Source organism: Mycteria americana, chromosome 7, assembly GCF_035582795.1.
Source record: "Mycteria americana isolate JAX WOST 10 ecotype Jacksonville Zoo and Gardens chromosome 7, USCA_MyAme_1.0, whole genome shotgun sequence".
In the NCBI taxonomy this organism is placed as follows: Eukaryota; Metazoa; Chordata; class Aves; order Ciconiiformes; family Ciconiidae; genus Mycteria; species Mycteria americana.
The window spans coordinates 6773864-6796381 of NC_134371.1; the positions used below are offsets into that span (position 1 = coordinate 6773864).

Genomic DNA, 22518 nt, shown 5'->3' on the forward strand with positions numbered 1-22518 from the left:
CTGCTGGCACGGAGGGTGCCGGCTTCGTTCTGGCCGCGATGGGCAGGTCAGCGTTGCAAACAACAACCCCAGTGGCTGTCAGCAAGTTTCTGGCTCTCTCTGCACCGGGATGCGGTCTGTCCTCTTGGGAAGAGGGATGAAGGAGTAATTCAGAAATCACAGGATGGGCTTTCTGCAGCTGAAAGTGAAGGGCAACGAGTCCGGAAAAAAACCCATATTCCTGGGGGTGGAGGGCCTTATTTACTACACTGTAATACCTTCTGTTTCTGTAGGAACATCTGAAGATAAACAGCATAGTGCTTCATCGTGCCAGGTAAACAGCTCTCACATGCCATGGCTACGGTCTCTAAGGAGCTTCTGTTTATTATGAACCGTCTCTGCCTTGGCTTTAGCTACAAACCCTCGCTCTGAATCCAACAGGGAGCGGCTCACAATGAAAGCGAAGAGCTTGCATGAAGTTACCAGAGGGATACTTATTACCTTTGGGATTATACGCATTTTTTTCCAGAATTTTTGCTTTTTTTTTTTCCTGTTTTTTTCTTGTAAGCCCTGGTTCGTTGGATGGAGTGTTTGCCTCCCCGGTCCCATTTGGAACGGGGCTTTGGTAGGCAGAAGAAAAGTGTTATCAAAGGAAAGATGTTAGTGATGCTACAGAGACTTTAAAAAGTCAGCTGCGTCTGAATGACTTCCTAGCTCCTCTGAACTCTCTTTAAACAGAGAAATGCTTGCAATTACATGAAACTAAAGCGAGAGGCTCCCTAGAGGCTCTTGGTAAGATTTAAATTTGCAGTAAATATTGGTGTATTGATTATTATCGTGACCTGCCGATTTTTAATTTCCTTTTACAGAGAAAGCCCAAATTTCCTTGTTCTGAACCAAATTTGAATTGTTAAAAGGATATAAATGTAAATCAACATCCCCAGGGTTATGCTGGTGTAATTGAGATCATTATTTAGCTCTCTTCTTTGGTTCTTTTCCTAAGCTTTTGCATTTCCAAAGGGATGTTGTAAGTGATGCGATGAGACAAGTACAACAAGCTTTACAGAGTAAAAGCTCAGGTAGGCACGCGGCTGTGAAATCCTCATCCTCCTCGCCGAGAGCGTGATGCATGCCCCGTGCCTCCTCACGGAAACCGGCTGGTTGCACGAGGAAGAAGCCGGTGAGGTTTTTTGGGACGAGGTCCTGTAGCCGCGAGGGTTAAGAGGTGCTGGTGGCCCTGGGCAGCAGGGGAAGCACTGAGGAAGCTGAGTCAAAAGGGGGGGTGGAGGAAGGGCGAGTCTTCTTCTCCTCGCCCCCATGGCTGGAGGGGAAGATCTCCAGGGGACTCCTACCTTTGGTTTTCCACACTTGATAGTGTTCTTGTGATTTGGACGGTCATGATTTAGCCATGGGGTTTTATACCCATGTATTCCCACTGCATGGCTGGTAAACCACGCACCAGTTTGTTCTTTTCTTTTTAATACAAAAGGAGAGAGAAAATAGTTTTTTCATGGCACTGTCATTTCTGATGTCCTCATACCAAGGGTTTGACTACACTACTTTATGGCTTTCCTACCCTTCCATCAACCTTGGGATGTTTATTTTTCTTCAAACATAGCTGTTTGCAGCATGCTAACACGAACTGAAGATCTTTTAACACTGCTATTTGTTTACTGAGGACATCAAAGCCTTTTTTTTTCCCCCACAAGCCTTCTTTGAGTCAGTACAATCTGGAAACAGCCATGCAAAACCAAGGTGTGCTTTGTGTAGAGCAAAATAAAACCACAGAGCACCGAAGATACAGATATTTTCTTATCTGAGATTCTAAACTTAGCTCTGCTTCATCTCTCATTCCTCAGCTTCTCAAACTATTTGCTCCTAACCGAGAGCCCTGCAGCTTCAGCAGACCTTCCTCTTGCCTTCAGCTTCAAGTTGGGTGGGAGAATACGACTGCAAACGTGGAGAGTGGCAGTGACAGCAGCTACTCTAAACCAAACATTTTGTAACACGTACGAGCAGATGTATTTCCTCGTTTCACCTTGACGGTCGAGATGCTATACCACGCGAATAGAGAGCAGCGCTCTGAACTTTTTGCATCGGGTCCTGTGAGCTTTCAGTTCGGGCCCGGCTGCGGGTGCTGGGCAATATGCAGCAGAGGAAGTGACAGATGTTGGCAGCAAATTAAATAACAAGATCCGCTGAAAATAATGTCCTAAGAAATACTGGGACATCCTTTTTTAAGAATTTCCTAGATGCGTTGAGGCTATTTTAAGGCCAATTGAACTCCCACTCCTTACAGTATAAACAGGATTATTCCTTGTATGGAACATAAGGCAGCGTAAATGCCACCATTGGTATTTCCAGTCATACTGCAAGTATTGCCTCACCCCAAACGTGTATCCCACTGTTCAGAGCCTCGCGGCAGTCTTCTCAGAGCATTAAACATTGGTCGTGCATCACAGGAAGCATCTCCATGGAGAACAACTGAAAGTCTCTCCATGGAGGAGGACCTATTGGAGTGGTACCAACAGACCAGCTCCCTCAGGAGCTATTCAACTGGTCGGCCGTGGTATGGACAACAGGGAAGATGAGGGCAACAAGGAGGGAGGACAGCACAAGGACTGAACGATAGGGTTTTTATTCCTCAAGGAAGCAACTCACCGCAAGCTGCGTTGGCTGAAGGTTACAGGCAAATGCCCGAGTCTTTCCAGGAATCGGGAAGCGCGACGTGCAAGGTCAGTGAGGGTCAGTAATGCAGATCTGCACGGACAAAGTACAGGTAATGAGAAGTGCTGACTACATCTGTTGGGGAGGGATGGTGCGTCAAGGGCGTTTTCAGCAAGGTACAACTTTTTAATCACCTGGCTGTGGGTGTAGTTCACCCCGTCACAGCAGAAGACGACATGCTGCATGACCCGGTGCTCGTGGCAGCTTTGGAGACCTGGTGCAAGGCAAGCGGAGGACGCCCGTGCAGGGAGGGCTGGGTGGTGAGAGGATGTGCTGTTCGGCAGCTCTTAACCCCGAAAACACCAAGAGGAGATGCAAGGGGCAAGCAATACAAACCTTTCCCCTTTCACTAGCTTTAAACCAGGCAAGTGGTGGTGGTACAACAGGGTGCAGCCAAAGAGGCTGCAAGTCTGCGGGACACAGTGGTTTTGGCCACTTCCCTTGACTCTGGGTGCTGCTGAGCTTAGATATAACATCTGGCTCAGCAAGGCAGGGCTCAGCCTCCCAGGGGTGAGGGAGAAAAGGAGCAACTGTTCCCCAGTCCCAGGGTCCCCATGGGTTGGGAGCAGGGACGTGGCCCCATCAGTGACACAGCCAGGCTGTCCCTCCAAGTCCCAGCACTCAGGTGACTCCTACAGAGCACTTTCAGAGTCTTGCCTTGAGAAATAAAACAAAATGGCAGAGCCTTAAAAAAAAAAAGTTTTAAGTACATCCAACTTTGGGACAGAGCGTAAAATTTCTTGCCAGAGAATTTAAAACAAACTGGAAACTGATCATCTACTCATTTAAATGATGTGCCTGGAGCTAAACCAGCAAGGCTGAATAATCTCCTCACTGCTTTCATCCTTCTTCAATTTTTTCTTTGTTCCATCAGCCACATGTGCATTAAGTGTCAATTGAAGGGCTCTTAGCTGGAAAAGCAGATTGTGAAAAGGGCTTGGCCCTCATCTTATAATTCAGCTTCAGTATTACAATTGCTCTTAATAGCACTCTTATTTTGTTGTATTATTTATTCTGGCTAGAACCCTCTAGGATCCCTTGAAGGCTTTTTTTTTTCCTGGTGGATTTAGCCAACATCCACTCATGAATCCAGATGTTTCTGCTTTTATCCATGGGAATTTTATGGTATGGATATGCCAAGATTATAACTTCAGGCTCAGCCTCAAGAGAAGTATTTTTCAAATTCTCTAAATCAAAAATGGAAAGTGCCATGAAAAACCTGGGCCTTGCTGCATTTAGCGTGCCAGAATGGAAATCAAACCGCAGGACAATATTGCTCAAGGTTCTGGATCTATGTTGATACAGTCTCCTGCGTTGCACCAGAAATTACTGCCCAGATCATGCTATTTTCCGTGTCCTCGGACACGGACTCTTCTTGCCTTCAGCACATCTTCAGCTCTTCTTTCCATTCACCAGCCTGAAGTTAGGAGCAAAGATACCTGTGGGTCCAAGATGCTTACACTGGAAAAAAAGATTACTCACCACAAGCCAGAGTCAGTGCCGGTGTATTTAAATGAATGAAAACGTGCCTGTGTATGTCAGCTCCCCATCATCAACACAGATACTCTCCCAGTCAAAATCGGTTCTGAAATAAGGACAATGACAAAACGCACCCTGCCCTGATGGGGACCTAGTGAATAACGCAAGTGTCTGCTGTGCTTTGGACGGCGCTTTGGAAGAATAACCAAACCCAAACTCATTCCTTGTCCAGAGTGACGAAAGCAGCACGAAGCAGACACGAAAATAACCTTAATGACCTTCCTTTCTGTGCTGCCGGGGGTTTCCTTCAGGCACTCCCACCGGTGGTGTCCTGGGTTTCTTCCCTGCTCCCTCTTTGTCAGCAGGACAGTCCCCACGGAGGTCACTATGGCGGTCAGTGCCAGCGCGGTGGCTTGGCCGCTGTCCCCGTGGGGGATGGCTGCGTCCTTCCGAGTGCCCCAGGGTCTCTCAGGAGCACGAGAAGAACAGACGCAGGAGATGCACAGAACAGTTTTCGTTGCCAAAAGGCCAAGAAACAGCAACCATCATCTGTCTGCGGCCATGCTGCGCACAAAAAGGGTGCGGTGCTATGCCCGAGTCCGCAAAAGGCGAATTTTAACTTTTCCGCCAGGACGCTCCCGACTGGCCTTGAACGCGCACCGGCAGGGCACTGCTCCTGCCTCTGCTGGGCACCATCCAACCCCTTCTCAAGCCACCCTGCGCACGGGACCGGGGAACAACGCAGAGCAGTTATTCCAGCCTGGTAGAAAAGAGCCCGTTCCCCTCCCCAGGAGGCTCACGTGCAGCAGCTTGCTCTAATAGCCTTAGTTCTTTACCTGCAGAGCTCCTGGATCAAAGGAAACGTAAATTATTCCTAAAAGCTCTTCTAAGGCTTCCCCCAGCGTGGAAAAGCCTCTCAGTTGGCACAAAGGATGGAGCTGGCTCCAACAGCAAACCCCCTCTGGGGCAGGGACGTGCCGGGACAAGGAGGCACGGGAGCGGGGGAGCAGGGGGCCGAGCACCCGGCACCCAGGCGCGAGGCAGCTCGTGCCGGCTCGAGCAAAGCTTCACACCCGCCTACCCCAGCGCTGAGCTCAGCCGCCGCGAAATCCCGCTGCGTGGGGCTGCGGAGGGCAGGGGTAGGGGGTGACTCAGTGCAAGGTGCCATCGGGCGGGGTGACGAGCCCAGGAGTCCGTATGGTGTCACACGCAGGAGGTGGCAAGGGAACGGCGGAGTTAATCCGGACAACGCATTCGAAGAGGAAAGCGCTTTTCTTGCTAATATTGTGGATCAAGCGTGCTGTGCAGGGCTGACAGAGGGTGCGCATTCAATATCCCACCAGCACGGTAGTTCTGCCAGTTCCTATCACATTTTCTGTTTTATAATGAGGAACTTTGTTAGTATTCAAGTACGCAGTTTAAATGTTAAAGGCCACCCACTGTACTTACATGCTATATGACAAACTGCATAAGTATACCTGTTCCAATTCATTCTTCTAGTATTTTTAACAAAATATGGTTTCAATGACTTTGTCTTTTCCCTGTAAAAAAAAAAAAAATCCACATTTTTCTTTAAGAAGTTCATGACAGTCAAGCTACTAATTTTCCTTACCATCACATCCCTTTTTGGACACAGAATAAAGGAGATTGAATATAAAAAAGAGGGTTGGTTTTTTTTCCAAGTTGGAAGTGAAGAAATACAAAAATACTGAGCTCTTTAGTTTTAAACTTTTTTTTTTAAAAAAATCTCTCAGCAGGTCAGACAAGTGATAAAATGCTTTTGTCTCCATTTCAGTGGGAGGCTAGTTTCGCCTTCAGCACGCTGAGCATCGCGGGCACCTCGGCGCAATCTGCTGCTGCCATTGCATCTCCTCTCCTCGGCCCACGCGGCTACGGCTCGCTTGCTGGGATGGCTGGGACACGCAGTCCTGTTCCCCTTTCCCTACGCTGACTTCCCAAACCTCTGCAGAGACCCATCGCATTATAAGTGGCACCACCTCACCCTGCGAATACTAGCCCTGTGCTTGAGTTCGGCCACGTCCTGTGCATCTTCGGGGTTTGTGATGACTTTTGTGAGTTTGCTCCAGTTTGGACATTTAACCATGAGCATCGGTCACAGCGGGGAAGGTGGATCGCTGCCTGCAACGGCAGCCAGCAGGGTGGCACGGCTGTGCAGGGACAGACGGATCCTGAATGCGCTCGCACTGCGTTTGTGCTTCAGTAGTGCCCCTGAAGCCATGTGCATCATCCCAGGTTTAAATCGCTTCACTAAATTAGTAATTTGGCCCTTTAGTTAAAAGGGTACTGGGATGTAAAGGGTACGAAGGGACACATCTTTAGCATATGTAGCCTGGGCCTCTGAATTTAAAGGCTGGGCAAAATTTTATGGAAATTATACAATTTGCTTTTGACATTACAGAAAGCAGAACCTGAAGATTTGCCTTTCAGCTCTTCCTTACGGCTGTGAACGCTGCACTGCCATTAATGCGCGGAGCCGTTAAAACCCGTTAGATCTGTTACCCGACCAGCAAAAGAGGTGTCAAAACTAACCACCGCCCAGCACGTATCATCTCTGCTCCCGGCAGAGCCCTGGGCAGCAGCACCTCGCCGCCGTGGGAGGATGGGAGGTGAGGGCAGGAGCAGTATGAGGAGGAGGAAGAGGCCTTTGGGCGACCTGGAGCAGAGCCAGAGCCCAAGCACCACGCTCCTGACCAGCTCCCGCAGGAGGCACAGCATCCCCTTCCAGCCCTGACGTACCTCCAGCCCGCACGCCTCGGAGGACTCGCTGCTGCTTCAGACATTCGCAAATTTTGCTGTGCTGAGGAGAACCCCACCTTCCCTGCGACCGATCCCTTGGATTTTTTTTCCTTCACTTTAACCTTTGTTTGGAGCCGGTCTTGAATCCGCAAAAATAACCGTGTTTCCGTGACAACAGCCCAGCAGTGGACTCCTCCGGGCCATGTGAAGAATCAAAACACGGCCGGTGCTTCCTCCCGCTCCAGCATCACAGCCCGTGGTACCACAGCCCCATCCGATCACCTCTCCCTCCTCTCGTGCTGGAGTCGACAGCAAACTGCTTTGGGCAGAGCTGTCCGCTTTGGTACGCTTGGCATTTACTGAATGGGAAGTGATGTACGAGCAGGTATCAGACCCTGATACCAGCTTACGGGCGGGTAGAAAGACCAAGAGGGGCTGCGGTCTAAAGGACTGGACAGCTGTTGGATTTTGTAATCCCCTAAGCTTTATTAAAAAGATTCATAATTTTCATGCCCTCCCTGGTATTTCACAGAGCATATGAATGATCCTTTGTTATTCACAGTCACTGCTTTGCTTCCGATACACAGCATTTCTCTTTCAGCAAAGCCCTGCAACTGCTGAGCCCTCTGGTCCTGACCCAGCAAAGCATGCAAGGGGCCCCAGTGAGACCAGAAGCGTCCTCTCCTCGAGCAGGGCAGGATATCAGCCCTTTGCAGAATCGGGCCCCACTTGCACAAGCATTTTCTCCCTCAGGCGGCACAGCCGGTATCTTGCCCAGAGACCGGCTCCAGCCGAGTGCCCAATTGATCTGCCGCTCCCGAGACCGTTCCAAAACCCCATCCCCTCCCTGCAGCACTTCGGTCTGCCTTCAGACCAACATTTATGAGGGTTATCCATGGATGCGGTTGCAAGAGAAGTCCAAAAGCTTTTGTTGCAATGCCGCAAGCAGCACTGAAACAGCAAAACGCTCTTTGCATACCTGATCCTCGCTGAAGGGTTACGGGCAGGACACCCAAACACAGACAGCAAGCTCTGAAGCGGGACCCGAGGAGGCAGGGTGGATGCACGCCAGCCTGACAATGGGGTTTCATTTAACAAGCGCAGATTCAAGTGTGGAAATCAAATATGAAACAGTCGTAGCCAGCATTGTCTGCATTCTTGGAGTGGCACTAAACTAGCAGAAAGAAAAGAACTGAGACGCTGGCCCAGACATGCTCCAGCTGTCTGCGACTACCTCTTCCCTCCTCCACTGGATCTAACTATTCAGCTTGTTTTCATTTCATTATTGGATGTTATTTTTGCAACCTGGGAAAAGAATAGAAAAGGGGGGAAAAAGTCCTTAAAATGCTTTTGGATTTATTTTAAGAACTAGACCATTTCTTTCCTTTTTATCAGAGAAAGTACGCTTTAAAAAGTGCATGAGGCCTACGGTATTATTAGTTAAGCATTTCTTTCTCAAATAAGGTCCTTTATCTCGGAGGCAGCAGCATTTGCGTTGCTGTGGTTATTCACGTAAGTCGTACTCATTTAGTACTGAGCAACATGCAATTAAATAGCCATATAAAACACCCACAGGGTGAGCAACAGCTGCCTACAGGTAACCTTAAATTTCATGCACTCACTTGCCAAACGTTTCAGCTCTAGCCATATAAATCCTCATTTGCACGTGGGAGCAGGCCCTCTCCTCCGTCGCGGCGGGCAGGTAACCAGGAGGCACTCCTTCCCCCGGCACAGCGCAAACCAAGCTTTTAATGAGTTGGTTAAAAGCCTGATGCTGCAGATCCCCGTTAACGGGAGTGCTTCTCGACCCACCACAGGGTCAGCCCTTCCTTGGCTTGCCTTCCTCTCAAGAGCACAGCTGATCCATTTTTAATGTTAAAAAGAATTCGCATCCAAGAGCGGATAATAATTTATTTTCCCTCTCTTCACACCAGTTTTGCTGGATGGGGAAATGCCAGCACGCACCGCCCGTCCCCCCAGCTGGGGACACTCCACCCTGTGAAAAAGTCAAACGCTTGCCAAAGGAAGGGCCAGGATTATATAGTTTCCCACTGAGCGTAGTGGGAATTCTCGGTTTGTGCTGGACTTCTCTGGAAAACTCTTCCCTCCGTTTTGATGCCGATACACTTCGGCACAGCAGCAAGTTTTCAATGGTGCTTCAAGGGAGAAGCAGGATTCCGTGTGTTTCTTACCATTTTATTTATCTTCCTCCTCAGGACAAAGGCATATACGCTAAGCCAGAAGCTCTCTTCATAGCAGCTTTTGCACACTCCTGCAGTATTCCTGGTAGGAGAAGGTCAGGTATGCTCTGATGCGAGCTGTTGTCTCTCCAAACATTGTTTTGTAACATCCAAAGCAGGTCTGTAATTCTCAATTTGGATATTTTAAGCTCCAAGCAAGATTTTGAAGTGCACATAAAATAACCGCTCACTACATGCAGATCGTCGCTTCCTAATGAATGGCATTGCTCTCAGGATTTGCACAGAAAAAAGTTTTAATCTTATTTTTACCTTATTCCAGCCAGTTCAGTGAGGGGAGAGCCCCTCCTACCGCCTCCTCCAGCACGGTCCTCCCCTGACCCAAGCACGGCATTCACCAGCGACAGCAGAGACAGCCCCGGCAGCAACCCGCCCCAGGCGCTGAGCCAGCCCTGCCAGGCAATCTGGGGGCCTGAATAAGTTTTAAAGCAGGTTGGAAGATGGGAAAGAAGTTTTGGAATGTTTCTTGAGATTATGTCCTTTCCATTTTATGGCATTCAAATTAGATCATTTCCTTTTTCATCCCGATTTTTTTTACCTTTTAGTAGTTTTTAATTTTTTGTTTAATGAAAATTAATTCTCATACAAGAATCTAATTTCCGTTCGTTAAGGATAAAGCATGATGATTTCAAGCAATGAGTTTCTCCAAATCCAGAAACCCTAAACATATGCTCAACACCAAGCTTATGAGCAACTCCATTTACCTTAATATGCATGCTTATCTCTAAGCATGTGCTTAAGTGGTTTGTTGGCAAAAGCTAGAGTGCTTATCCCTTACCAGATGACCCTATTTAATATTTACCGGTATTAATCTGCTCAATAACTATAAACACCAGAAAAAAACCCCATTGAATTAGCTCTACACAGAGCTTTTCCAGATATGATTTCTAGATTACCCAGGAAGGTCAAACTGTTCTGTGCTCAAGGGCTGACCCCAAAGCCCTGGGAATCAGTGGAAGGGCGTTGACCAATTACACCAGTTTGGGGATGGGATCCCCTGTGAGCAGAAACACCTTTCTGTTTCTGGCACTGTGACTAATAGGGATAACAAAGGCTCTATGCTGACATTAAGAAAATTTGTTTTATGTATTGACATCCTGTTAACCTCCAGCGCACTTAAAGGAAGCTGTTAATTTAATGGTTGCGTCAGAAAGATATGGCAGAACATGTATTGCTGAGCAACGAAGGAAATCTCCAAGCCCAATGTCAGCATTAACACCTGCACAGGACAGCACTGACTGCAGGGGCTTCTGTACAGAGCATAAATTTAAATAATCTGCCCTTGACAAGGAGGAAATTTTCAAATCAAAGCGGTAGTAGCTGATACAGACTCCAGATACAGGCTTTGGTATCTGCCTGCTGTCCTCCAGCAGCACAGCCTCTCTAGATCCTACACGTCCTTCCAGTTGGATTTGATGCAAAATGGATGGATCAATCCTCACCCACCACTTGGGGTAAGAGGCTGCACACAGGGTCTTATCTCACCCTGTTGTAAAGGGTTCTCAGCAGCCCTCAAGAACCAGAAAAGTTTATTTTGCTATTACTTCTGAGCAGTGCCGTGATTTCACTGCAATTAAATTTGACTATAGGTGGTATCCATTTTACTGAGACAAACTTACGTCGTGCATATGTGCAAAGGTAGAAGTGGAAGGTAATGGTAAGACACTTACCTAAAATGAGATGCTTGACCTAAAGATACAGAAAGATATAAAGGCCTTGACTCAACAAAACACTTCAGCACGTACCTAGCGGCAGACACGCAAACGATGCTGTTGAACTCAGCCTGGCACAAGTGCTGTAACTACTATGATGATAATCGGGATTCATTGCAAGTTGGATGGGATCTGAATTACAACTGTGCTGTAAAACCACGTTTTTAATCTGTGAATGCCAGTACATCACTTGAAGTGATGAAGCTATAGTCTTTTCCATTGCCTGCTTAGACACTGGCTTATATTTCTACCCCAGAAAAGACCTGAATTTACAAAAGTAAAGTAGAAAGATTTGGGTTGTTGCATTACTTTTAAGAAAACCTTTATCTTTGTGTGTCAGGCTGGCACTCACACTCAAGTTGAGTCCCAGCTCACTGACCCACATTTGATGCTTCTACAGATTTGCGCACCGACCTTCCAGGCATGAGATCGTGGACTTGTGTCCTCGACTCCTGCGGCTCCAGCATTGCTCCAAACATCGCTCCTGATTGGGGGTCACTCCTGACCGACTCGTTTTCTGCTAAACAGCCCACCACCTCCATTCACCCAGCCTCCCCAGCTGTCCCCTGCACAGCCATCACTGTCCTTGCCCCAACTCCCCACTCTTCAACCTGTGGCTCAGGGCCGGCATCATCCCGCAATCCTTTATCCTCCTGCCTACACTTTTCATCCACTAGCTCCTAACGAGAAATGGAAAGGAAAGTTCCTTGCAGCTTCAGCCAACCTAACCTCCTAAGGTCTTTCTGCCCAGAGAGACAATAAGCATGGTCCAAGCCAAGATACTATCTCTTCCAGACGAGGGAAGTCTGGCAACTCTGATAGCTAATGACCTACGTAAGCCTGGGTTACAATTTCACTTCCATAATTCAGCTACAGTTTCTAAACTGTGTGGAAATGCTATATGGTATTTATGGAAACATTAATGTTACTTCAATTTTTGAAAACTGTAATGCTGTTTTCAGTAGTCTTGGTTAACCATAGTCTTGAACTATCACATTCACTTGATAAAGCTTAGAGATGCTTAGACATTTCTACCAAAATAGGAAGGAAGAATGTGAGGCATTTCAGAAAACAAAAATCACTCCTCTTCCTCCTCTCATCTGGCTGCAGTCGGTGCAGGTGTCCATCTGCACGCAGAGCAGACAGCAGAATTAAAGCCTACACCTATAATCATTAGTCAGGCAAAATTACAGTGGGTGATGGTCTGCTCAGCTGAACCGAGTGCTTTATGGCAGGTAATCAGCACACTCCTGCCCGATAACCTTTTTAATCTCCTGGGTTTTAGTCAGCCGTTCTGCTCGTGTGGGCAGCAAGATACAAAAGCTATTTTCTCTGCAAGTGTTATAATTTCTATTTCAGTTCAGCACGCTCCCTTATTGAACTGTCGTTGCCCACAAATGAGTTTCCTGAGTAATTAATACTGCAGGGGCTCTAATGAAGATGCCACGTAAGATTTTGCTACAGCAACTCCAGGTGATATTGCCAGTCTGCCACCCTTTTGCAGCTCTTCAAAAATATGTCTCCTTAGATGCTGATTTGTCCTGCTAAATAGCACTACAGCACTGCAGCACAGGTTATTTAGCTTGTGTTTAAAAAAAAAAAACTCTAGCACTAGATATATCGTTCTAGAGATTAAAACCTGCCATTTATTGAGTCAGGAGGAAAGTATTAGCAGCAGCACTCCAGCTGTCCACAGGCCATCCTCATGTCTCTGGGCTGTGTTTGCTTTAGATGCTTTTCACCTCGAATGTCTACCATGGCCACCTTGCCACCGCTGTCACCCGTGCAGCTCCACTGCTGGTAGCAACCAGGAAAGCAAAAATGAAACGCTGTCAACTCGTGCTCCGACCAGAGCAAAGGAGATGGAGCAGCCTACTAAGACCTCCCAGCTACTGTCTGGCTGTCATCGGGAGAGCAGGGAAGGCGGTAACAGTGCGAAGGTTTGTGAAGGGAGGGACTGGATCCAACTGCCGTGACACACGTTCAATGCAGAAGACCGACCCGAGACCACTTGCTCCTCACACAGATGGCAGGGTTTAATTCTGATAATACATCATGTAAATAAGCAAAGCCAAATCATCCTTATACAGGAAAAAGACTAAGGAAGCTGTGGTTACCAAATATGCAGCGCTTACAGATTTTACTGAAGGCATGAAAACGTGGGCTCAACAAACTAGCAGTTAAGGGACGTATTTTCAAGCACGTGAAGTGCAGTTGTGTTTCTTTGTGCACAGGGAGGTTATACGAGTTCACGTTCCCCAGCCCCGCCGAAGAGCCCGTCCCGTTCTGCTGGGGGACGCGCGGGCGTCCCACCACCTCGCCGGGCTGCCCGCCTGCTTCTGAGCACAGCCTGGCTCTTCCAAGTTCAAGCTTTTATGTTTGACTCGCCTCAGAAAACATCAGACATTAATCCTACCATGCAGGTACTAATAACAGAGAAGAAAACATGGTTGAGGCCCCCATCAGCCTTCTCCTCCTCAGGACACCTGATTTATTATTGACAAAGTGCTTCCTGCTTTGTCTTAACATCTGACCGGACTGAATGCCCGTCAGAAATAAGGAGCAATTCATCTCCTCATCTTTTACCTTCGGGGCAGTTTAGGTTTCAGTCAAACCACATGAAAGGAGACAGTGTTTGCCTGCTTTTACGGCTCTACAAAAATTGCCATCCAATATGATAAAAAGGCAATTTTTGTAACTGGCTCTGATAATTAATTGGAAACTAATCCAGGAACAAATAAGTGACCGTGCCACAAACTGTACATGGAAGAAAGACTACAGAAAAAATTCAAGAAATAAATTTTGCTGGCAAAGATCAAAGTAAAGGCATTAATTAATAGCCATATTTTCTTAAAACAAGAAGCCCTTCCTTTGAAGGCAACAGCCGATGAATCAGAATCTGATGAAGCTGATTCCTGTAAAGTTCCTTTGAAAAAAGGCACATGTACACCCTGAGAAAGAAAATAATTTCAAAACCCTGGCAATATTATGCATGTCTTCTGAAAACTTTTAGTCACGGTAACTTCGCTATTGTGTGAATAGCCTTCAAGGAGAAAAACATGCACCTACTCCACAGATTAAACAGACAATCCAATTGCAAAGCTGGTATAATATTTTCTTTTCCCTGCAAGCTACAAGTTACGCGATCTATCCCAATCCTACCAAAATATTCTACTTTGACTTCAGTTGAGCTAATGATCAGCCCATTTATGGAAGCTCAGACCCAGCAGAAAACTGATGCCCACATAGGTGATACCAGAGTGCCTGGCTGTTAGGTGTCTGTCTCCCAGGGTGAATTCCCATCCACACCAGTAATGCTAAGTTACTGGAGTCTCCAAACGTGGCAGAAGTCACATACTTCATAGAAGGCCCAAAGTCCCAGATGTTGAGCTAGGCAGCAGACAGAAGCAAGAACAAAGGAGGAGAAAGCACGTACAGAATGGAAAAGTCTGAAATCCTGGCTCTTTCTGGGGCTTTAAGACCTGAATTGAGGCTTTAGGGTGGCACCGGCTGAAACCAGAGCCCAGCACCCAGCCTGGGTGGGTGCTTACAGCTGCTCTTGGGGAGGGCTAAGCAGGTTTTACTCTTCTTTTAACTCCTAATTGCCAGAGGAGAGACTGATGATGCCAAGGTTTGCCACAGGCTAGAGGCTAAAGCCAAGAAACTGAGAAACAAGTATTATACCCTCAGTTTCTTGGAGGGGGAGGGTGTCAGCAGCAGCTGAATTCTGTTTATAGAGTAGGGAGGAAAGGCTATTTTGGGACATGGGTACCTCTGTCCTTATTGGAAACCTCCCCTCAGCCTCAGTAATTACTATCTTCAGCACAAGAATGGTGCAAGGTGAGAAGTTTCCACCTAGAACCGTGGCACAGCTCTTATCACAAGATGCCTGGTGGCAAGCAGGAACAAGAACTGTAAATAAAATTAGCTCTTACGTGGGAGGACTACCTCAAGGCCCATCTCAGAGGGCTTAAATAGATCCTTACAGGATTGCTTCGAAAGGGAAGGAGACACACAGAAGCTTTTCCACCACACCAACATCAGCTATCGCCTTGCTGTTGGTCTCCGCTGTCTGGGTTGGGGTTTTGCCCTGTGGAACTAACCCGATGTATCTGTTTTCCTACATGCAGCCCAGTGACTAGTTAAGCTGAATAAACCCTCAGTAATCCCACTGCTACCCACAATTCGGATGTGCTGACCCCTGAAGGGATCCACCTCCCAGATGACGGGGGGCACATGGGAATTGATCTCATGAAGCTCTAGGAAAATTCCTCAGGCTGGAATGTCTGCCCTGGCTGAACTTACGGTTAACTTCAGCAGATGTGTTCTAGCTCCCTTTTATAACCGGAATATAAACACAGAATGGTTTCTTCAGTGCAAAGCCAGTTTAATGATTTCTGCCACAGTCCACAGCTGTCTGGGCTGGTGGCACTGGTACGGAAATGCTCCAGTCTGAGACAACCCTCAGGAAAAAGAGCCTCAAAACAAGGGTGGAAGGTAGCACGGTGTAACTTGGATTACCTCACTGGCTGGGTTTTACAGTAAAACTCCCAAAACAGTTGCATGATGGAATGGGAAAATATCAAATATAGCTGAGGCATGCCTAGAGACAGGCAGGTCTTAAGTGACGGGATAAACAGGTGCCGTGCAATGACTTCCCAACCAGTCTGCTGGTTTTGAGACTAAATACTGTCTCTTGGTCTGAATCAGAAACTGGTCCTCTACTGTCTTAGACTTTCCCCTCTGTTCCTCTCCCCAGTGCTGGTGTCCAAGGGTGAGGTGTCATGAGGTACCTGAGTCACGTTAACAGCTCAGTGTCACCAAAGGAGGCAGTACCAGTCCCAGCCAAATATTCCTACCAATCTCCTTGCACCTTGCCCGTCTGACCCCTTGGTGAGATTGAATCATCTCGCTAAACCATCCAAGCTATTCAGCCCTGTGCTTTGGGAGGGCTCCTGCCCTGCCCACGCTCCGAGCCGGAGGGCAAAGGTGTATGACACACGTACCGCCGGTGGACCAGCTCCAAAACAAACGCGGCTCGGCTAGCACAAGAAATATAAAAAGCTAGACAGATAATACATACCCCAAGCACATTTTCCTACCTTTGTGGGATTAAAACCCCTCCCTGCATGTCTAGTCCTCTGCTCTGAAGCTTGTTCCTCTCTGTGTAGGCAGGAGATCCTTGTAAAAAAGGAATACCTTGTTATGAGAGCATTCCTGCCTCTTCCTCCCTCACCTACCTGCTTCTCTTGAAGAGCTCATCCCCTGCCCCCCATTTTCCCCCCCTTCCTAGAACTACTTGGGAGAAAACCCCTTTTTATTTAAAAAAAACAACCAACCTCCCAACCCTTTTGCCAGTGAGGTTCAATGAGGAGCACAGGTGATGCCTGGCACCCCTATATAAGCCTCAGGCAGCCTCCAACACTTTGTCTCTGGGTACCTCACCCAGGCAAATCACCGAAGGTTAGTGATGCTTTGTTACCCCTGTGCCAGGTGCAGATGTTTCTCTTTACATTTCTAGGGAGGGTGAAGACAGCAGAGAGAAACGAGCCCCAGATCCCAAATGGAGTTTGAGCCTGACACGGCTGCAGACACCCCTGTTACTGAGCTCTGCCAAGTGAGACTTCCCAAATTATCACAGGAGGCTCATACCAGAAAACCTATCCCAAATTTGATTTTATTTTATGGAGTGTGCCATAGTCATCCTTCTTCCCAAGTGGAGGTTTGTTGTTGCTGGGAATGTGCGAAGTCTCACACATATTACTGTTATTGTATCGCTTTCCCTTCCCCTCACAGCTACTAAGCTCAGGAAGCCTTACATTAAGGTAATAAATATTATGGACTGATTGCAGTCAGATATAGCAGAGAGTATTAGAAAAGCCTCAGATAAGCCTCCAGTGTCAGACATCTGTACCCACTGAGGGCCATTGAGAACGACAGGCTTGGAAAAAGTGAGTAGAAAAGATGAATATATTGGATTTTATTAGTCTACACATACCAAGAAGGCACCAAAACACTGATTTCATGAGGCTATCTAAAAGCAGATGTACAGAAATAGCTGTGTTGAAGGATCCCCACAGATAGACAAATACCTTATAAAAATACCAGCAATAAAATACAAGTGAAATGGCTGTGTTGATACACTGAGCTCACATCTTTAAGTAACAGTGCTATGAGGTTAGTGGTAAAGTGAGTCTCTTGTTTAAATCTAAACTGCAAGAGGTCTTTCCAATTTTAAGAAGCCTGAAGGCGTCTTAGGGAGACTCGGATGCTAACAGTTCACTAGAAATGTCACCACTAATTCTTTGCCGTCCTCTAGGCTCTAACTGACAGCATTGATAAAGGATCAAAGACAACATTTATCTAAGTCACTTTGGTTGTCTAGTCATGGTTGTAGAGGACAACTTTCAGATTTCAAGTGATGCCTGCTAAATTCAGAGGTTTTTGTAACTGGATTTTGGGGTAATATTCATAGAGCTGGGAACAACTAAAACCTGAATTTTAACTTCAAAGTCCATTCCCAGTCTTCCTTCCATGTCAGTGCTATTGAGATTACAGCTAGACTATGAATTTAGAGAAAACTCAGAAGAAAATGTGCTTTCCTCATTTCCCCTCTAGGAACATCAAAGAGGGGAGCTGACTTTGTGCTCCACGGTGTCTAGCCACCAAACCTTCCCCAAGTGATTCAGTGCGATGACAACCAGGTGACAGGGCAGCTGGCACAGTGCCGGGTACACCGAGAGCACTGCTTCGGCTCACGGAATCCAAGAGGGGAAGGTCTTAGCCCCTGTGCCCTCCTCACAGGACCACAAAACCACGCCAGGCTGTGCCCCACAACTCAAACCAAGGTGACTACTGTGCTACCTTCTCCCAGTTCAGTTCCCAGACATTCAATTCAGCACTTTTTCTAAGTACGCTAAATTCAAGAAATTATTGGAATAAGCAGTGCTGAAAGAAATCAGGAGCCCAGCTGAATAATCTGAGATACATAAATTCCTGTGACAATTAAAAACAGAATCTCAGCACAGAGCAAGCACCAGGAGCTTCTAGTTATGTGTTCAGTTTAGCTCTTCTTCATTCCCCATTTGCACAGATAAGGGAGCTGAATGACTGAGGGACATTACATCCTCCACAGTCTTGGAAATTGTACTGGTGTTCACAAGACCAGAGATACATCCCATCTCATAGCAATCAATATAACAACCGCTTAACGTATGCAAAGCAAGAGAAATACACCGTTCTGCAGAACGTCACATCCTCTGCAGGGCTTCTGTCTCCCACCGAGGTGGGTTTGTTGGAGCCCCCAGCAGTCATGCCACAGTACTCCTTTCTGTAGAGCTCCCAAGGTGAAGACTTGTCAACGGCTATATGAACACTGGCTGCAAACATATGGAAACCCACCGTACTGCCACAAGTCCCTCACGACACACACCTTTGATTAAACAGGATCCTGTTCCCAGCTGGAGTGGAAAGGCTCTGGCTCTCACGCAGGGGAGCTAACGGGGTCCGGCTGCCTGGACCACGCGGCCGGGGCGGCGAGACACGCAGGGCTCATCGGCACTACGTCACGAAGCCCCACAGAGGCACTTGCTTGCACAGTAGTCTCTGGACACAGTTAAAATGTGAGCTATGTTTTGCTGGGGATTACCATGTTGTCACTGGTTCCCCTGATAGCATCAGCTCCGAAGTGTAGATACGGCCAAGGGGAATGCTTAAAGAATCCAGATGCACTCCTCAGCTTTAATGTGTTTTCCTTTCCCCAAAATATTACTATGTTTTCTACAGTGACAGCCATGACTCAGATACCTCAGCAGAGAAGAGGAGCAGTTTACTTGGTGTGTGCTTGGATTTTTCAGCTGAATACCAAAAAACCATGAATAGAGCACTTGGCCCCCAATATAACACTTTATGGAAATTACACAAATATACTGCACAGGGTACAGTACAGGGTAGCCTCTTGCCATCAAGAAGGCAACTTTTCTTAATAGTTCTGCTACTAAGGAATATTAAATGGAACAATATACATCTTGCCCTGTTAAAGGGCTTTACAGATGACCATAATAAAGTTTTCTGTGAGATGTGACTCTGGACTGGTTCAGACAATCTCTTCCCCAGTACATCTCTCCTTTAAGTACCAGAAATGAGCTTCCACATGGACAAGGGGTGGTTTAGGAAAAACAAACATACTAGGAGGCATCGATATGAAAAGCACTTAAATAATCTAATCTCTGTAGCTAATTTAAGAACTCCTAGGGAAAGAGAAGGTAGAGATAAGGAATCTTAACGAGGTCAGGCCAAAAATCAACACATGATCAGCAATCAAATGCTTGCTGACTGCTGCCTGTTCATTATATGTGACAAGTTTGACAGTTTCTCAAGAGGGGAGACCATTACAAAAATAGTAAAAACATTCCACTAAAAAACCCACTGAGCCAGTATTAAAGTCTTAGTAAACAGTAAAAGCCTGGTAAAGCATTGTTAGTCATCGCTAAAGTATTGCTAAGCAACCCTTTATCCTCCTTAGGACTGGATTAGCTTCATCATGGCAATAACTAACAGCCCTTCATCCTTGCTCGCAATGCTTAGTTTGAAGTGCTATGTAATTTTCTTTGAAACTCAAGTGAGAGTTGCCAGTCTTAATTCCCAGCCCCTGCCGAGGTGTGGGGGAAGCCGCATGTCTGCGGGGAAACCCGTCTGCAGCTCCCAGCTGTTTCAGTAGCCAGGCTGCAGCACACGGCAACTCATTCATCTTAAAAGGCAAGCAATATTTATTCACCCTCACGCTTTAATTCTTTGCTGATTGATAATCAGCAGCCGATATCCCACTTTAGTACTGATTTAAAGAAGCGCAGCCTTGCTCTTGCCCAAAGCTAGACTAGCTGCTGCCAGGATTTCTACTAAAGCTCTATTTAACTGTAGTAAAACACCGAAACCAGGAAACTCCTGGGCATAGACCTCACTGGACTATGGCTCCGAGGTAACAGCTTACTGCTAGGCATTACTACTGTCTTCCATCTTATTTTGCATGCCATTTACATTTGTATCATCTCAGCAGGACCTCCAAAGTGCTCCTTCCCTGGATATTAGTAACAAATCACCTACCAGTGAATGCAACCAGGGTGCTAGCTCACCTAGTCTAATCTCTAAGCAAACTCCAAAGGAAGACAAGAGGAATAAGGGACCTGACCTGCCTCAACCCGATCTGATGTGAGGAGGGGTGAATTAGAGACCAGCACCAATAAACTGATACTTCAGAAAAGCCAGGGAGCCTGAGGCAGACAAGTTCCGTGAGTTCTGCAGGTCTTCCCAGTGCTGCCATCCCTGTGGCCACAGGTGTTGGGGAAGCAGCGTCCAGCAACCCCTCTGCTTCTGCAGACTATAGCCAGAGAGGGCGAGGAGCTCCCAGGCACCTTCCCAGCCTTTGTCTCCACCCGAATTTCATTCTCAGAGTAGCATGGATATACTAACAATAGCTCTCCTCAGCCTCCACAGTGCTTTAACAAAGGTACAGCCACTTTTGTCTTGAGTCTGACAGATGTGGTTTGTCACCGGCTGGACCCACAGTGCAGTTTTAGTGAGTGGCTAGGATTTACTCATATACCTGGCTGCTTCACTTGGGAAGATGGTAATTTCCTGTGAACTAGAATTACTTGTTCACTCCAAAAGTTAAAGTTCATACCTACAAGAGAGATATTTGCCAAGAGTAATTTTTATAACTGAAAGAAAAAAAATCAGTTAGTGGGAAACATTGCTTTTAGTGAAAGTAGGGTGACAGCTACAGAAATGTGTATTCAGGTATTGTCCCTTTGTCAGAACAACCATCTCAGAGTAGGAAAGAGGTGCCATATAAGTTAGAAACCATTATATATTATTTTTGGTTTAGGAAGAACTCAAAAAATTGATGCCCTTTCTCAGAACCCAGGGTCTGAAGCAGACAGGGTCAGCTCAGGTGCCCTTACTCACACAGGTGAAGAGATGCTCTCCCAGGAGTAGTAGGGCTACCATCAACATGACAGTCTGGGGGAACTCCTCACTGACTTAAGCAATTCATCTCCCAGCTCATGAAGAAAAAGGTTTTTTGTTTGTTTCCTGAAAAGAAAATGCACATAAACAACATGTAAGATGGTTTAGTTTTGCTACAGCAAGGGCTCCAGCTCCTCCCTGAGGGAAGGGAACCGAGGGCAACCCCAGTGAGGGCACTGCCTCGTACCCACCGGGCCATCAGCAGCCCCAGAGCCATCGAGGGATGAGCAGGTCCAGGGGCCACGCAAGGAGCCCAGTCAAGAGCAAAAGGAGATAGGACCAGATGAGCTGCAACGCACACGCGGGGGCTAGCCAGGAGCAGCTACCTGCAGCATCAGTCCAAGGAGCACAGGCAGCAACAAGGCTGCAGACCAGCACTCCTGCAGCACAGCTCAGACAGGCAGTAAGAACCCTGGGCTGAGCTTAAATAGGGTCCAGGGCCCATGGTCAGGGTGTGGATGAGGTCCCAGGTGAGGCTGCTCAGGGCCGTTGAATCCACGTGAGGCCCTGATACACATACCTGCTGCTGATATTAATCTTAAATATGGTGCATGAAGCCGTACCGATTTATCCCTGTGTGAGACCAAAAGCAGACAACAGTCACATGTCAGAACCTCTCCCAAAATGATGCCGTGATAACGTCCTGTGGCTCTGCTGAACCACGGGTCTCTGCTGGTGAGCAGCCTGCTCTCAGGTTAGACCTCACCCTGGCTGCTGACAACGCTGGGCTGCTAACAGGCAGTGGCACTGTGGTCAAATTTCAGTGATTTTTTTTCTGAGTTCCCAAATTTCCCAGGCTGATGCCACCTCAGAAAAAGCACAGCACTCAGTTTAAAAACTAAGTCCCCTTCAGTTGGTTTGACTTTCCTGCGCACCAGCTCCCCTGGGGCAGAGCTCAGAGGAGCAGAAATGCACAGCTTTAGGCAGTCAGATTGGAATAAGCGCACAATAAATTTATTTTTCCTAAAATCCAGCATGTATAGACAGTGTAGCCCACCCTTCCTTCCACATCTTCCCTGTCTGGGGCCGAGTCTTCTTCCTTATCTTCAGCGAGCAGTTCTGACATTCTCCAGATACGCACTGAGGTCATGCAGAGACTTTTTGGCGAAGTACCCTGCTTATCCACAATGATTGCACGTAAAGGAGGTTGGGGACATCTTCCCATATTTGAACCAAAGGGAGAGTTTTATCTCTGCAGGAGCCCCAAAGACACAATACAAATGTTTGCCTTACGCTGGTTCGCTCCTTAACAAGGCCCTTACGGCTTTCAAGGGAATAGATTGCAGGTCTGTGCCAAAACTGGCAGCTTCCTGGAGAATTTGCAGCAGATAACTTTAAACAGGTTGAAGGTAAAGACGACACCCAGTAAACCACCAGTCGCAGCGAAATGGAATAATAAAACAGAAGAGAAGACTGGGAAAAACCGTCTGCTAAAGAAATGGTTTCTTCGGCAAAGCCAGACCGGGGCTTTTTGCAAATAACACTGATTGCTAATTAAACTGCTCCTACTCTTTATATTTCCTTTTTACAAACTTGCTTCTCTCTGGTATAGAGACAATGAAGAGCTTGCGTTTTCAAGCAAA

At 47.1% G+C, this 22518-nt stretch overlaps 1 protein-coding gene across 1 annotated transcript; it reads left to right on the plus strand.

Moving 5' to 3' along the window:
• The first annotated feature begins 433 nt into the window (after positions 1-433).
• Positions 434-6543, plus strand: TMEM212 (transmembrane protein 212). Its single transcript, XM_075509114.1, is given in 3 exon segments — positions 434-604; positions 5948-6105; positions 6107-6543. Coding segments are annotated over 3 exon segments (705 nt in total). The 3' UTR covers positions 6483-6543.
• The last annotated feature ends 15975 nt before the right edge of the window (positions 6544-22518 follow it).